At 36.1% G+C, this 15,525-nt stretch overlaps 2 protein-coding genes and 1 pseudogene across 2 annotated transcripts; 1 reads left to right on the forward strand and 2 right to left on the reverse strand.

Annotated features, from left to right (window-relative positions):
* On the reverse strand, positions 1–749 carry LOC137711730 (late embryogenesis abundant protein At1g64065-like). Its single transcript, XM_068450986.1, has one exon. The coding sequence runs from the start codon at positions 674–676 to the stop codon at positions 128–130; it is 549 nt and encodes a 182-aa protein (XP_068307087.1). The 5' UTR covers positions 677–749; the 3' UTR covers positions 1–127.
* Positions 750–11,016: 10,267 nt separating this feature from the next.
* On the reverse strand, positions 11,017–13,346 carry LOC137710080 (large ribosomal subunit protein eL34-like; annotated as a pseudogene).
* A 1,048-nt stretch (positions 13,347–14,394) lies between these two features.
* Positions 14,395–15,273, forward strand: LOC137709791 (late embryogenesis abundant protein At1g64065-like). Its single transcript, XM_068448775.1, has one exon. It carries the CDS (start codon positions 14,457–14,459, stop codon positions 15,030–15,032), a length of 576 nt encoding a protein of 191 aa, XP_068304876.1. The 5' UTR covers positions 14,395–14,456; the 3' UTR covers positions 15,033–15,273.
* The last annotated feature ends 252 nt before the right edge of the window (positions 15,274–15,525 follow it).

Raw genomic sequence — 15,525 nt, forward strand, 5'->3', positions numbered from 1 at the left:
TCCAAAAGGCATTACAAAAAACAAGGTGCAATACCTAAAAGCTAAAAATTAAAAAAAGTAAAAAAAAGGAGACTTATAAAGTACCACAAAGAACTAAATTAACCAAAACCACACAAAATTTTGATCACTAGCACTTCAAATCCTGGACAGCACGGTTGGCCAAATTAACTGACATGCTGCAGCTCATTTTGCCAGACTTGTTCTTCTTGATAATCTTCATCAATTCAACCTTTCCTTTCAAGGTAGCCTCACTAGTCAGAGGCACAAGACCTGAGTTAATGTCATTGCCAAGGTTTGTGGATCCTGAAAGCTTGTCTGTATTAATGCTAATGACAACATCGGTTCTTCGTGTGGATCGAGCTCTGACTTTTCCCTTAGGAATATCAGCGGACCCAATTGCCTGTCCTGCATAGTAGATTGTGACAGTGCTGTTTGAATATTTGAAGTGACCAAAGTTTGTGTTCTTCACTGCAAAGTTGGTTACCAAATTCAAACTCAAAGATGGAGAGTTGGAGCTTGTGGATCTGAAATTTTCTGCTGCAACTGTGCCAAACCTGACTTTTGGACCCTTGATTTTCATCACAGTAAGTGAAAAGGCTGTGATGACTATGATCTGAAATACAATGAAAATAGCAACATATGCTAGGCACTTCGTGTTCTTCCCCTCTCCTTTCATTGTGTACGAAAAAAGGATGAGTGATTTTTGTCTTTGCTCTTGGTTTGGTATGTATCAAAGAATTGCAAAAGGCTCTGAGGAGTTGAATGAGTTGAATGACTTGGTACCAAGGGGCTGCTGTATTTATAAAATTCTTGTGGTGTCAGATACGGTAAAAATGTTTAAGAAATTCAAGTGGAGACATAGGATTTTTTTATTGCATTAATTTCTTATTATCTTTGTTTTTTTATTTGTTAATATTTCAAAACGTGTTTGCCATTTGGAAGACTTTTGACCAACAATTCGCAATGACATTGAGAATCCAAGCATTTTATGGTATCAAACTTTGTCGAACTATCCCTTGGTATTAACTAATTATCCTATCAATTGAAGGTAATTTCTCTTTTTAAAAAGGTTGTGTATGTGTATTTAAACAAAAATGCTACTTTTATCATATTTTTCATATCATATATGTACCATCGCTCTATTAGAGAGGTGGTATAGATATGATATGAAAAATGTAGTTGATTAGCAAATTTCATAATTTTATAAAAAGCGAGTGATTTCTCATTCTAAGAAAGCATTTGGCTTAATCTTATTGAGTGAATCTACAATTAATAACGTCGTTTAGTTGTGCTAAGTAAATCGATGATTAACAATGTTGAGCTAATTTCATTGCCTTAGCATCTCCAAGAGATGCTATAAACATTTGCCAACTATGTTAGCTAAAAACTAACAAAACTTCGCTCAAAAAGAATCTTTAAATGAATCTTATAGAGTGGCCATTAACTTGCTAAACAGTAAAAAAGTTTTAAAACTCTCAAACTATTCAATTTTTTCTCTTTTAAAAAGTAATCAATATTAGAGGTTTGTTAAAATAGAGTGTTGTTGGAAATGTTAAGTTAAACCGACTAACTAAAATAGTTTTTTGACACTATTTACTAACTAATATAAAAAAAAATTTAGAATTTTTCGAGAAGTTGTTGCCTAATCAAACCTCAAAGTTACGTGGCGCTTCGTGACCCTAAGTTTCGAGTCTTTATTTGGACCAAAAAAAAGAAAGTTTGGAGTCTTTGAGAGATTGACTACTTGTGGATTTAAAAATAAACTTAAGAATTTATCAAGTGGGGGCATTTCTCACGTAAAGACTAGATGCCTATTCTTATCTTCTGGAAGAGAAAGACGCCTTCAGAATAATACAGTTAACGACATAAACGTGTGGCGCGCCCAATTACTGGATTATCTTCTTTTATAAACAAAGGCAACCGCCGAGAAAGGATTCGCCAACTCAAGGCTGTCATGTTGGAAATGTCCGTGATTATTATATATATATGAAGCAGCCGCCTTTGTAGACTGTCAACACAGCTTTAATTTGGAGATTAGATAAGTACGGATGGTTGGGTCCACTTATTATTTAGTAAGGAAAGAGATCATTTTCTGATCTCTGTTTTTTTATCTATTAAGTTTGGGGATTCAAGTCATTGAAATTTGATTCAACAGTTAAAGTTATTATAACTTTTGAAGTGAACCCCTATTTATAGCCGTTAAATTAAATTTCAATGGTCTGGATTCTCGAACTTAATGGCTTAGGAGACAAGAATCCGGAGAGAATTCCTTTTCTATTTATTACGGGGAAACACTGAATGAGAGCATGTGAATGGTAAGGGTGTTGTTTTTTTTTGGTTTAATTATGTAATTAATTAATTTTCTTTGTTGTATATTTGTAATTGAATTGGAAGAAAATAAAAACAATGGTATGTATTTGTCTCTTAATTTTAGTTTTTAGTAAATTTTAATTTATTGAGTTGTGACACACACACACACACACACACACACACACATATATATATATATATATATATATATATATATATATATATATATATATATATATATTATATGTTGAAATTGTTGGCTATGTGAAATTTTGAGTTTGAATTTTTTTTTTTTTTTGATAGAAAAGAGCAATACATTAAAGGGAAAAACCCCTAGAGCACCCTAAACCTGCACGATCAAAAAACAAAGCTCTAAATGCAGCGGGCGGTAAGGATCTATCCCAAATGTGAAGGTTTCCATAATGTAAGTCCACATCCGTAACAACATCAACCACAAAGTTTGCTTCTCGATACATGTGGTTCCAGGAAATAAGATCGAATAATCCTGCTATAAGTTTAACATCATCAATGATTGTTCCTTAGACCGCCTCAATAATAAGCTTTGAGTCCCCTTCCATCATGATCTTATGGAGCCCCCTACTTCTTGCCATCCAGAGTGCATCCCTTAGAGCCAAACATTCCGCAACATTGATTGAAACCTCCCCCAAGCTTCTTGCACCAGTTAGCACCGGATCACCACACTCATCCCAAATGACAAAGCCCCCAGCCGCTCCATTATTCTTGACTGAACCATCAAAGTATAATTTAAAAACATCATCCCCCGGAGGGATCCATCTGATTAACTTCTCCTGATTCTTCCTAGTAACTACACTTCTTTTATTAGCATTATTGTAATCATTTGCCACATTAAAGGCTAAGGACGCCACTTTAACAGGGTGGATCTTAACTTTATTAAATAACATTGTTCCTCAATTTCCATATCTGCCAACACATAATAAGAGCAAAGCTAAGACTCGAAAGATTTTCACCGTCATCAGCATCTAGCGAGCCACTCAAACAAAGAACACCTACTATGATTAGTAGGAGGTTTAATCTTCAGACTATAAGCCCGTACTTGCTTGGCATACTCACAGCGAATAAACAGGTGATCTTGATCCTCCGCATCTCCATTACATAATAAGCAAGTCTCACTTATGGTGTTAATAAATTTATGAATTTTACTACTAGTATGAAGCTTATGAAGAATCAATAACCAACTGAAAATTTTGACCTTATTTGGAATATTTAGCTTCCGCATTCTATTTAGCAACTTATTCTTCAAGTCATCACTTATCATAGTATTTTGGACCCAAGTTGCTGATTTAATGCTAAACCTACCATTAGCATTTAAGCCCCAACACAAGTAGCCATCCTTATCATAAAAAGGCAATGGTATACTACATATCTTACAAATAACATCCTCATCCACATACTCACTTAGCAAATGTCTATTCCAATTCCCATCGATAATGAAATGATTAACCTTTAGGTCTAAATCAATCTGACATCCTGGTCCTTCGGAATAAGGTTCTTTAATGAGAAAGGAAAAACCCAATCTTGAGTCCAGAACGAAATGTCTTTGCCATTTCCCACAATCCATCGCGCACCTTTTTCAATAACAGGCCTATCATTTAGAATGCCTTTCTAGGCTACCGAGTAATGTTGCCTCACTTTCGCATCCATAAAATTTTCTTTATGAAGATACTTTTGTTTAACTAATTGAACCCACCAATTTTGATCATCAGTCAGAACCTTCCTCCAAGTTTAGCTAGACAAGCATTGTTAAAGCAGTTACTCTTTCTAATACCTAGGCCCCCATTACCTTTTGGCTGACAAACTTTGTCCCAAGCAACAAGATTCATCCTACCTTCTTTTCGCCAAAGAAAGTTCCTGTTTTCTTTATCCAACATCCTAGTGAACTTCTCAAGACATTTGAAACAAGACATCATATGATTGGGTAAACCACAAAGATTAGCCTTAGTTAAAGTAATTCTTCCCGCTCTCGAGAGTTTATTGGCTTTCCAACCTGCTAATTTGTTCTTAATTTTTAACTCAACATCCTTTGTATTTACCAAATCTCTCCAACAGATAATTTTATTTATGCCTAGATACTTACCAATAGTTGTTTTGTGTTGAATTTGGATAATATTAGCAATCTCCACACGAACACTATTAATGGTATTCCCCGAGAAATAGAGAGAAGACTTATGGAAATTTATCTTTTGTCCAGAGGCACAGAGGTAAACATGTTCAAAGTATTTAAGATATTTCTAGCAGCTCATTTAGATGTTTTGGAAAAAATAAGGCAATCATCTGCAAACATTAAATTAGAGACCTTAAAACCCAATGGAGAAGTTAAAAGCCTAACACTAGTTTTAGGCGTTAAAGCCAACTTATTAAAGTGTCTAATTAACAGCTCCATGCAAAGAATAAAAATGTAGGGCGATAGGGGATCTCCTTGTCTAATTCCCCTAGAGGGTTTGAAATAACCATGAGCTTTACCATTAATCATGATTGACATAGATGTAGACGAAATACATTCCATAATTAGATTTATCCAGTAAATGTAAACAACGCATTATTATTTGGGGTAGACTAGGCAGTAAAACGCATTTTGAAGTCCTACACAAAAACCTACTCCATGCCCTCCCCTTTCATCCACCAAAAGCCCCCAGAGTCCTTAATTTTAAGAATCTCATTCCTTCTACGTCTAATATTAGTTACTGTTTGAATTTTTTTTGTGTTTTTATCCCCTAATTAACGCCAGTTAATTTTCGCTTTTTGAGCCCACAGGAGTTCCTCATTATTGAGAGTTCTATTCAGTTCATTTTGAATCCTTAATTCTTCATTTAACAATTGAACATTAACTGGGTCATCCATGCTTTGCGATTGAACATTATTCATTTCCTCAAAAAGCTTTCTTACTTTAACATGCACATTACCGAACACCTCCTTGTTCCATCCTCTGGTCAAATATCTCAAGGCACCAAGGCACTATTTGACTATATGTAGATTAGGTGAATTTTATTTGTGCATTAGTAGTCTTGGAAATCGTGGTGTAATTTTTTTTTTTTGTTTTTTGAAATTTCATAACCGTTTATACAAATTTTTTTTTTGTTTTTTTTTGTCGAAAGAAAGATTTTATTAAACTTGAATAGAAACGTTCACTTCAGAAGCTAAAGTATTTAACAACCATTCTAGCTCAAAAGAATCCCATGTATGAGAGAATCGAAAAAACCTTAGACTCGTTTAAAAGTTTGTTGGATGTGCATGTAGATGTAGTATGTGTCTTTGCTATCTAACTGATTCTCAAATTGTCCAATTCGGATAGTTCAGGAACGCACTAGTATGTGTTTAGCATTTGCGATGAACCTGGTTAATTTTCGATTATGGAAAATTTGGTTGTATCCCTTTAATGTTCTTCGAATACGTACTAGATATTTATTTATAATACATAAGTCGTGCACTTAAGGAACCCTAGGGAGATGTTGCTGAATTTTTTACGATTGAAAATAGCTGCATGAATTGCAAACCGCAACATAGAAAGTGCCATTTTCGAATGGGATAATGTCATTGTCGTTGGCATAAGGGGATGAAAAATCATATATCAACTTGTTATGATGACTAAATTTTTGAAAATGGGCACAATGGACAAAGAGGGATAAAGTTGCAAGATAGATGTTGTGACGAACATTTGGATGGGATCGAGACATTTATTGAATTTGCAAGCAACCATGTCAGTGCTTAGTATCGTATCAGGTGTTCGTGCATGAAATGTAATAACTACATTTGGATGACATTAGATAACGTTCATTATCATTTATTTGGGAATGGGATTGTACATACTTACTCGAATTGGACTTATCACGAAGATCGCCCATTACAACACTAACATCTTCCGGCAGTGGCATAGTTAGTCATCAACCTCCTTTATCTGGCTATGTTAATAATGACTGAGTGCTGAACATATTGAATGATGATTTCCTAAGGCTACTCTCAACATGGAAGATGAGACATCCACAAACTCCAAGAAGTATGATAGATTGTTGAAATAAGCTCAGTGAGAATTGCACCCCAGTTGTCAAGATTTCTCGGTGCTAACTGTCGATGGAAATTTCCGCCATCTTCAATCTTGACTAAAATGCACCTTCAAAACAATCAACACCTTTGATCAAAGACCTAAGCCTCGCGCACCCACGAAGTGTGGGGGGAAGGGCGTAAGGCCAATGGATCTTCAATGCCTAAGTCAGTTTCTCTAAGAGAGTAAAGTGTTTAGGGATTTTTAGGGGTAGCAAAAGCTTCTGAAATTTGGTAGAATATGGGGTATTTATAGGGATAGGGCCGGCCATAGTGTTAGGTTTTTGCCTTACATGTGGCGGCATCCTATTGGCCACGATTTTATGGAGAAATATTCTCAAAATATTAAATAGGAAATAATATCTTGAGATAATAGAGTAATTGTCCCTAATTGAATTAAATTGGGATTACTTACTTGATTGGAGTCAATCTTCAATTAGGAATGTATTAAAAATAGGATTTAGGTAATTAATCCTTATCTTTAATGCTTTGACTTTTCTTTGCCAAGGGTAAGTCAGCTGTGGGTAGTCGTATTCAACTTTTGGGACCTTCAGGGTGTGAGCTGCGCGTGGGAGTATATGAGGAGCCTACCCATTTATTAAGGGCAATCTTGTCTTTCTTGGGCAAAAGTCCACATGTCGTTCCTACAATTTTTGGGATTATTTTAGGCTCTATAAATGCCCCCATACCTACTGAGCTACACGTAGGAAAATGGCAGTAGTTGAAGAAATCCCAAGCTGGATGGGCTTGTAGAATTGTTTCCCAATTTGAACTTGATCTCATTTCTTGATTTGGAGATTAACTTCTTCTAGGAAAAGGAAACCCAATTGCCCCCAATGCCTATTTAATTCTGCATTAAGCAGGGGATTAAATAAATTTGGAGAACAATCTTCATTCCAACAAGGAAGAGAGAAACCAAAGGAAAATTTTCTTCCCCTTCCCCTAGCTTTCTTATTCTCTTGCTCTTGCAAAGGATTGTCTCCCGTTGTTGTTCTTCTTCTCCATGTTGCACCAAGGTAAGAAAAATATGAATTCCTTCTTCTTGATTTTTTTTGGGAGTCTTGGGACTTGAAAAATTGGCTTGGCGGAAGCCGATGAGGTGAGATTGATGTGGCAGGGATGCCACAGAGCTGCTGTGTGCATAATGGTTAACACGGGACGGGATCAGCTCAGCTTGGACTGAAGTGCTTGCGGCATAAGCTAGGCTTGGAGCGTGACTGGCATGGGCCAAACAATGACTTGGCACGGGCCAAGGGTGCAGATGTGCGGTGCTGGGCTCGGGCCCATTGGAACTCATAGGAAAGAATGAGAGTTCAACATAGGCCAGATTTCTAATATCCGTGACTTGGGCCGAGGGGCTGGGCCTGTTTGGGGCTTTAGGCGCGCGAGAGAGAAGGGAAGGAGGCGATAGCCTTTTCCCTTGTTAGGCTGAGCGGCGTAGGCCACGTGCATGGGCTTCCAAAGGTCTTCGGGCCATGTTGCTCAAAGGAAAACTGGGTCTGGGCCATGAGGCCTGGTTGGTAACTAGGCTCTTGCAGTTTGGGCTCGTGCTAAAGGAGGGAGTGAGAGCGATGAGCTAGGCCATAGGACCTGGTGCTGGGACATTGGGCCCCAAGGTCATTTCTAATTTTTTTTTTTCTCCTTTTGCGAGCTGCCTTCTAAATATTTTCCTTCGTACTTTTTGCAGGGACTTTGAGATGTCTTCTTCCAATCACAAAAGTAATGAGTACCCTCCATCTTTGTACTGTCAAGGTGGTTCTTTTAGCAAGGTGGGTTACTTCAAGGCTGTACATGTCAAGATTAATTCTAACCAGCTGTTTCGAGATTTTCTTGATGCGTACAAGCATGTGTTTCGTTAGGGGTTCGCGTCAAGCGGGTGAAGGATGATAACAGCCATAAACCGTGTGGCGATGGTGCCACTGCTGGGAAGAGGGCTATCAAATTCCATTCGTATTACTTCGTGTTGGAATTTACTTTTCCTATGCCACGTCTTTTCTAGGAGGTGATCTGCTCCATGAAATGCGCGTCTTTCTGCGATGGTAGGGTTTTCAAACTTTAGCAGGTTCTTTGATCTTGGCTTGACCATAAATGAGTTTTGGTACTTCTTCGAAATTGGCCACAAGAACAGTGTTAGGTAGCTGACGCCTCGCCATAGGCTACTTGATGCTTCTTGCAAAGGTGATCATGAGTTGGAGAGAGACACCTTGGAGATTAGTGGAGAGTGGGCGTCCAACTCTTCTGCTGAGTTACATGTCCTAATTGTCTTTATCAGTGGTAAGTAAACTGCTTCATTCCTGGCCTGCTTTAATTTTTGTTGAGTTGCTCCATGACTTCAGTTTACTAATCGTCATTATTACTTTGTGTAGATTCTGAATTTAGCTCAACTCCAAGATATGATGAAAGTGCACATCACATTAGCATTCCTGTTGAGTATCGTGAGTGGCTCTGGCTGCTCAGTCTTCTTCATTGGGAAAAGATGGGCTACCTCCGAAGGAAAAGATAAAGCGAATAAAGGATGAGGTGTCTGCTGCCAATGAAGGTGGGAAGAAGAGATCCTCCTGATCTTCTTGTGAGCTTTCAGTCAAGAAGAAGCCGTGGGTTTCTTCTGCTGCTTACGGGAGCTCGTTTGTTGCTGAGAGGCTTGTCATCGATCTAACCTCTCCTAAGGGGACGAAAAGGTCCGTTCAGTTTGAGCCTGTGAAACCTACTGCTCCGAAAGTGGCCATGACCATTGTTGAGAGGATTGCCCAGCATAAAGGTTTGGTAATGCCCTAGTGTCTAGGTTTGTGTCGAAGCACGCATCGGGAGCTAAGTCCGATTTGGCTTCTAAGAAGCTTGCCGCTATGAAGAGTGAGAAGGTGGATTTTGCTGCTAAAGTGGTGCCTGGGCCTGTTCCTCCTCCTGCTACGACTGATTCGTCTGCTGAGAAAGGGAAATCTGCTCGCGTGGGCAGTTGTGAGAAATCCACCAAGTGAGGCTGGAGAGTTTCCCAAGGTTTACGCGCTAATAAAAGCTGACCTGCTTGAGGATGTTGATGTATGCGCCAAGTTTGTTAACAATGTTGGGAAAGTTGTCATCCGCTCTGACTATTTTGCGAAGTGTCCTACCTACTCGAAGAGGTACTCCTTGATTGCTACAATGCATAGGACTTTGATTCTAGCAGCTGAGTCTATACGCATTGATTAGGATGTTGTCAAGTGTGCTAAGGAGGCTGAAGTGGCGTTGATGGCTCAACTTCGCTCGACTGCTGAAAATATCAAAAAGCTTGAATCTGAATTCGCCGTTTTGAAGGGGTCTGATGTCTCTTCCCTGCCACTTAATTCCACAATGAAAACTAAGGAGCAAACAACTAGTTTAGTTAAAGTAGAAACTTCACAAACTAGCAAATCAGCTAAATTACCAACATCTTCTGATTCAACTTAGTTACTAGAAGTGCAAGGACTATCTATATTGCATCCTTCAACTAGGGTCCATTAGGCACATCAATTTGCACAGGTTCTTGCAAACATGTCACAACAAAAGTACAATGCAATATTATTTCTAGAAATTTTTGTTCAACTTGTTATTTTGACCATATAAGAGAAATATATTCAAACTGATGCACATGAGTTCAGATGATATTATGTGTTTTGCTATGATGGAGGTATATTTGATATTCAGTTAGGCTACCATATGGGCATTTGTGATAAGGGTGGTGGCACCAGCAACCTCACTCTCCAATTGCAAGGAATACTACACTAATGTTCTTTGATAACATCATGAATACTGTATTTGTGAAGATACCACTTCAACATCATGATTGGGTGCCCCAATCTTGAGTTTGAAGCGGGGGGCGATGTTAGAATATAATGATGTATGAATGAGATCTTGCCATTTGTAATTAGATTAGGTGGTTTGTTAGAAAGTCTATTAGAGTGACTAGTTCACTATAAATACACTCTTGTAATTACTTCAATATTAAGTAAACAATACAGAAATCTCTTTAACCTTCTTACTTCTATCCCTCTGTTCTCTCATACTCTCTCTTTCAGAACTCTGCTTTCTATTTCTTTAATATTAACAATTTTGTTTCCTTAGCATGGTTGATCATCAAATGGGCCAAATCAAATTTGCGGAAGCCACCAAAGTATTAATTTTGAGGAAGCACTAACATGGAAAAGAAACAAATGACTTTCTTGGGTCAAGAACTAATTCTATCAGGTTTGGTAAAAAATTGGCAAAAGTCACAAAAAAAAAATATCACCTTTGGAAAGCTGGATCTCCCTGAACATTGAATCTCAATGTGTGGATCTTGTATTAGAAGAAAGACGGGTGTCAAACAAACTCGTAGCTTCTAACCTTGCATGATTTCATTACCGTGTGAGAGACTTATAATGAATCTAAGAATTTTTTTTTTCTTTTCTTTTTTTTTTTGCAAATAAAGTCAGCAATCTTACATTACACGATTAATTTGAAAACGTACATGTTACCACTGAAATACAAAACAGGAATTTCCATGGTAAGCCATAACTTAAACTAGCCACAATAAAATGTAAAAGTACAGAATGGAACACCTTGAATTACTTGGCATCGCTCACCATAAGCCAAAATTAGCCTAGTCTGTAAAACTACTTAAAACACAGTAGAGTTCTACTCGGTCTTTGTAGCTTGCTTTTCCTTTGCCTTCTGAATCTTCAACGCCTTTTTCACAATCTTTTGTTCCTCCACCAGAAAGGCCCTAATCATCATTTCCTTGATGGCACTTCCAGACAACACACCTCCATAAACACGGTTAATAGTCCTTCGATTCCTAGATAATCTGGACCTCTTGTAGGAGTTTTGAGACCCCTCTTGTCCCACATTGGGCAACAGTATTTTTTCACTAACCTTTATATAGGCTTATTCCTTCTTCTTAGAAATTAGAACTTGGACCATTTGGAAATGGATTGAAGGCTTGAGTCTTATGGTTGTGTGGATTAGGCTTGAATATAATATAGCCTAAATACAATTAATTTTAATTAATCAAATTCATTAATTTTAATTTTCGGATTAAGTTTTTAATTAATTTATTAATTAAAAACGTTTTGATTAAAAGACACAGCTATTAGAAAAAGTTGTGTACTTTCAAATACCTGTTCAAATACACTGAACAGGTATTTGAAATGGTGTGAAACAACCTATATATTTGCAATCACAGTATCCAAGTGAAATCATCTTTTCTTCCTCTTTTTCTTCCGTATGAAATTTCCAGAGAGTAAGCACACAAAGCAAATTCGCTAGAATTCTAGAATTTAGTGCGGGTTGTAGAATTAGGTAGTTGAATCCTGGTCGAGCAGACATTGTAGAACCACAAGCACAAGAGTGGGACGAAAATACTGTTCGAATGACATAGCTTGTACGCTAGCCTCTACCTTCTGTGATCAAGTTAGTATCATTGATATTCTTATATTAGTTTCTGTATTTATTGTATAATTTCATTCTGCACATCAAATATTTTTGGTTAATAAAATATTAGAATTTCAAATTCTGTTTATTTCTGTTATTTTTTGTTTATTTCTGAATTGTTCTTCAACACCTCTTATACTCAGTAGGCCACTAGTCAGGGATCGCTTGAATTCTCTTTCCAGTAACAGGGCACTTGGGCAAACTTACCCTCTTCTTAGAGCAACTCTACTGTTGTTTATTGCCTTAGAGATAGGACACCTAATCCACTCTTACTCCTCCCCAAAACACTCCAGCCTACTCAAAAATTGGACCCAAGGTGAGCCCGATGGAAAAGTTAGACAATAATCGCCTAGCCCAACACCCTGCCTATATGATGTAAGATAACGTCAGCCACAATTTAAATAATTAAAAAATTATAGAATTTATTAAAAATTATAAAAACTAATTAGGAATATAAAAAATTATAATTTTTTTCTTCTATAATTACATAACCATGTTCTTCTACTTTATACTACATTTCAATATTTTCGAAGACTTTCAACTAATCTTTTATTATTATCCGAAATTAAAAAAAAAATTATCTTTTATTATTTTATAATATAAAAAATACTAATATTTTAATACAAATTGCCTGGGCTATTCAATTCAGGGATGGAGATGCACTTGAGCAGGTATTATTCATTGCAGGCCGTTACTGTTCATTTAAAGGGATTGAGTTGCCTATTGCCCACGGAAGCCTTCCTACATTGGAAGAGCTCTTAGTGGTCTAGTACACTAGCTTCCCTCTAGGGTTTTGACGATCATGTGCTGGTTGGATTTGGTGGCATAGCTGTGTCGGGCAATATATGTGAGACGCTACAGTAGTTTCAACTATCACTCACTCTAAAGAATCTAAGATTGGGAAAAGGTAAAAAAAAAAAAAAAAAAAAAAAGAGTTTGTTTTTTTCCTAACCATTAAATAAACTTATTAAAGTGTTTTTGGTTAAAATTCAAAGTTTTGAAGTCATTTTCATTAATTAGTTTCCCTTATTTAATTTGTTTAGGTGCCATGAACTTTTTTTTTATTTTTTTTACCACTTCTAGCTTTATATATACAAGGTTATGAAAGGCCTACAAGGCAATTAAATTGATGTATAATTACGTCCTAACAAATTAAGGGACATTTGAGACTACTTTTGCGGAAAACACTTTTGCTCATAAGTATTTTTGTTAGAAGTACTTTCGTTAAAGGCAGATTGAAACTTTTGTTAAACTTGAAGTGGTTCTTGCTTCTTGAAGAAGCTTGTAGCGTGTTTTTATTCAAAAAGGCGTTCTATGTTCTAAAAGCAAATTTAACTTTTCTTGCCAAACATGGTCAAAAGAGTCAAATAAACCTTAGTAGTAATACGCTTTGTTCATTGCTCTTCTTCACTGGCCAAATAGAAGAAGCTTGAAGAAAACGCTTTTAAGGTTAGGGTAACTACATTTTACACCCTTTAGGTCTAGGGTGATTTTCAGATTGGATCATGAGGTTCTAACTTTTTCACATTACACATTGAGGTTTTAAAACTATATCAATTTCTGCTTTTTGTTTAACAAATTATTTGAATCTTTATTAAATTGATGACATGGTGGGTGTGGAACTTGTAATTGGGTCAACATGCAAGCCACATTTGCACCAAATTGACTAAATACTCATTCAATTAATGGCGAATTTGACGTTCAAATAGAAAAAAAAATGTAAATTGATACAATTATAAAACATTAAGGAGCAATGTGAGAAATTAAAACCTAATAACCCATTTTGAAAATCATTTCAAGCCTTGAAAATGTAAAATATATATAGTTAGTCCTTTAAAATTACTTTTCCTACCACACGTCTTTTAAATTTTTTTAATATTTATGTGCTCTTCTTATGGGCACCTCTAACAAAGAAATCAAACTACAAATAAATATTAAAAAATTAAAATGAGAAGTAAAATAGAGTTAAAAATACTAAACAAACACACAATACGTGCATTAATTGGAAAGTCAAGTCCAACAAATAGTACTTTTTCTTGGGTCGGATCAAATGCACGAGTCACCGTTAAATAAGAATCGTTACAGATTACCTCAATTTTTTGGGTACGCCTTGTTATTCAAGCCAAGGCTAATTAGTAATTATTAACATATTTTTGTTGGGTATTAGGTTTTGTTTGTATCTTCTATTCAATTTAGTTTACTTTTTAATTAGTTATTTTCACATTTAAGAACTTGCTATTAACTCTTTAAAATTTTAATTATGTACATCAAGTTTTCTTTATTAAAAAAAAAATGTTATAAATTAGTATACAATTAAATTTTTAGAGTGGAAATAATAATTCTCTAAATTACTGTGCCCTTTATTTTTATTTTTTTAATACTAAAGCGGCATCGTCCAAGCCCCTCTATTGACAAGAATTATCATGTATTTTTCAACACGTTCACTTACTAGAAAAGTAGTACGTCACACAATTTCCTTCTTTCTTCCCATTAAATATTCAAAAATTACATGCTCCTTGGGTCGTCATCTAATTGTGTATATATTGGTAGCAACCAACCCCAAATATCACCAAACAAAAAATTGCAGAGAACCCCACCTACCTAGACACATCAAATTTGGGTACTCAAAAAACAAACCTGCAGCCATGTTGGAGTCTGAGAGGTTCAAGAAAATTCAGCAGAACAGGAAGTGTTTTGCCTACATCGCTATCTTTGTTGTGTTCCAAATCATAGTCCTGGCCATATTCGGAGCAACGGTGATGAAAATTAAAACTCCGAATGTGAGGCTGAGATCGGTGACGGTCCAAGGCGTAGACTATAGTTCTTCAGGTAGCAATTCACCATTCTTCAAAATGACTTTGATTGCTGAAGTTTCTGTGAGGAACAAGAATTTCGGGCAGTTCAAATTTGATCCCACAAAAGCTAATGTCACATTTGGGAGCGTCATAGTGGGGCAAGGTGATATAATCAAAGCAAGAGCCAAGGCTAGGAAGACGAGGAGAATGAACGTGACGATTGAAGTGAGCTCCGATGGGATATCGGACGGTGCTAAGCTTGGGACTGAGGTGAGCTCAGGGAATGTGACATTGAGTACCCTTGCCAGGGTTAGAGGTAAGGTGACATTGATGAAATTGATGAAGAAGCGCAAAACAGCACAGATGAACTGCACAATGATTGTCAATTTACCGAATCAGCTTGTTTATGATTTGGCTTGTAAATGATGAGCTTGATTTTATCTTTGTTTTTGCTCAGTTTCATTAGATTGATTGTTTTTTTGTTTTTTCTTTCCTTCTGAGGCGGCGTTTGAATATGTTTTACGTAGCTCATTGTAGCCTTTTTTTCTTTTCTTTTTTTATTTATTCCATGGTTGCTATAAAGTTAATAAGAGATGTGTGATTAGGGACATTACAATTTTTTATTGACTTTTTGGAATATAAATTTTTAATACAAAGTTAATTGTTTAAGGAGAAATTAGGTTCTCATCTCTCTTTTTGCCACTTCATTGATTAAAATCTTATTCATTTTTAATTTTTTTTATCAATGTCCTTAGGTATTAATAAACGCCATTAATTATTTCAATAATAAAATATTTTTTTATTTCTAAATATATTCATTTGGTGTTACAAATGTTACATTTGGTATATTTATATTTAGCCATGCTAAATTTTTATCACATATTTTAATTTTTAGTTTGTACCTATTTTCTTTTCAGTT

Source organism: Pyrus communis, chromosome 12 (genome assembly GCF_963583255.1).
Source record: "Pyrus communis chromosome 12, drPyrComm1.1, whole genome shotgun sequence".
Classification (NCBI taxonomy): domain Eukaryota; kingdom Viridiplantae; phylum Streptophyta; class Magnoliopsida; order Rosales; family Rosaceae; genus Pyrus; species Pyrus communis.

What these genes read in the sequence shown, in the direction of transcription:
- LOC137709791 (XM_068448775.1), top strand. Translation starts at nt 14,457, where the DNA reads ATGTTGGAGTCTGAGAGGTTCAAGAAAATTCAGCAGAACAGGAAGTGT.
- LOC137711730 (XM_068450986.1), bottom strand. Translation starts at nt 676, where the DNA reads ATGAAAGGAGAGGGGAAGAACACGAAGTGCCTAGCATATGTTGCTATT.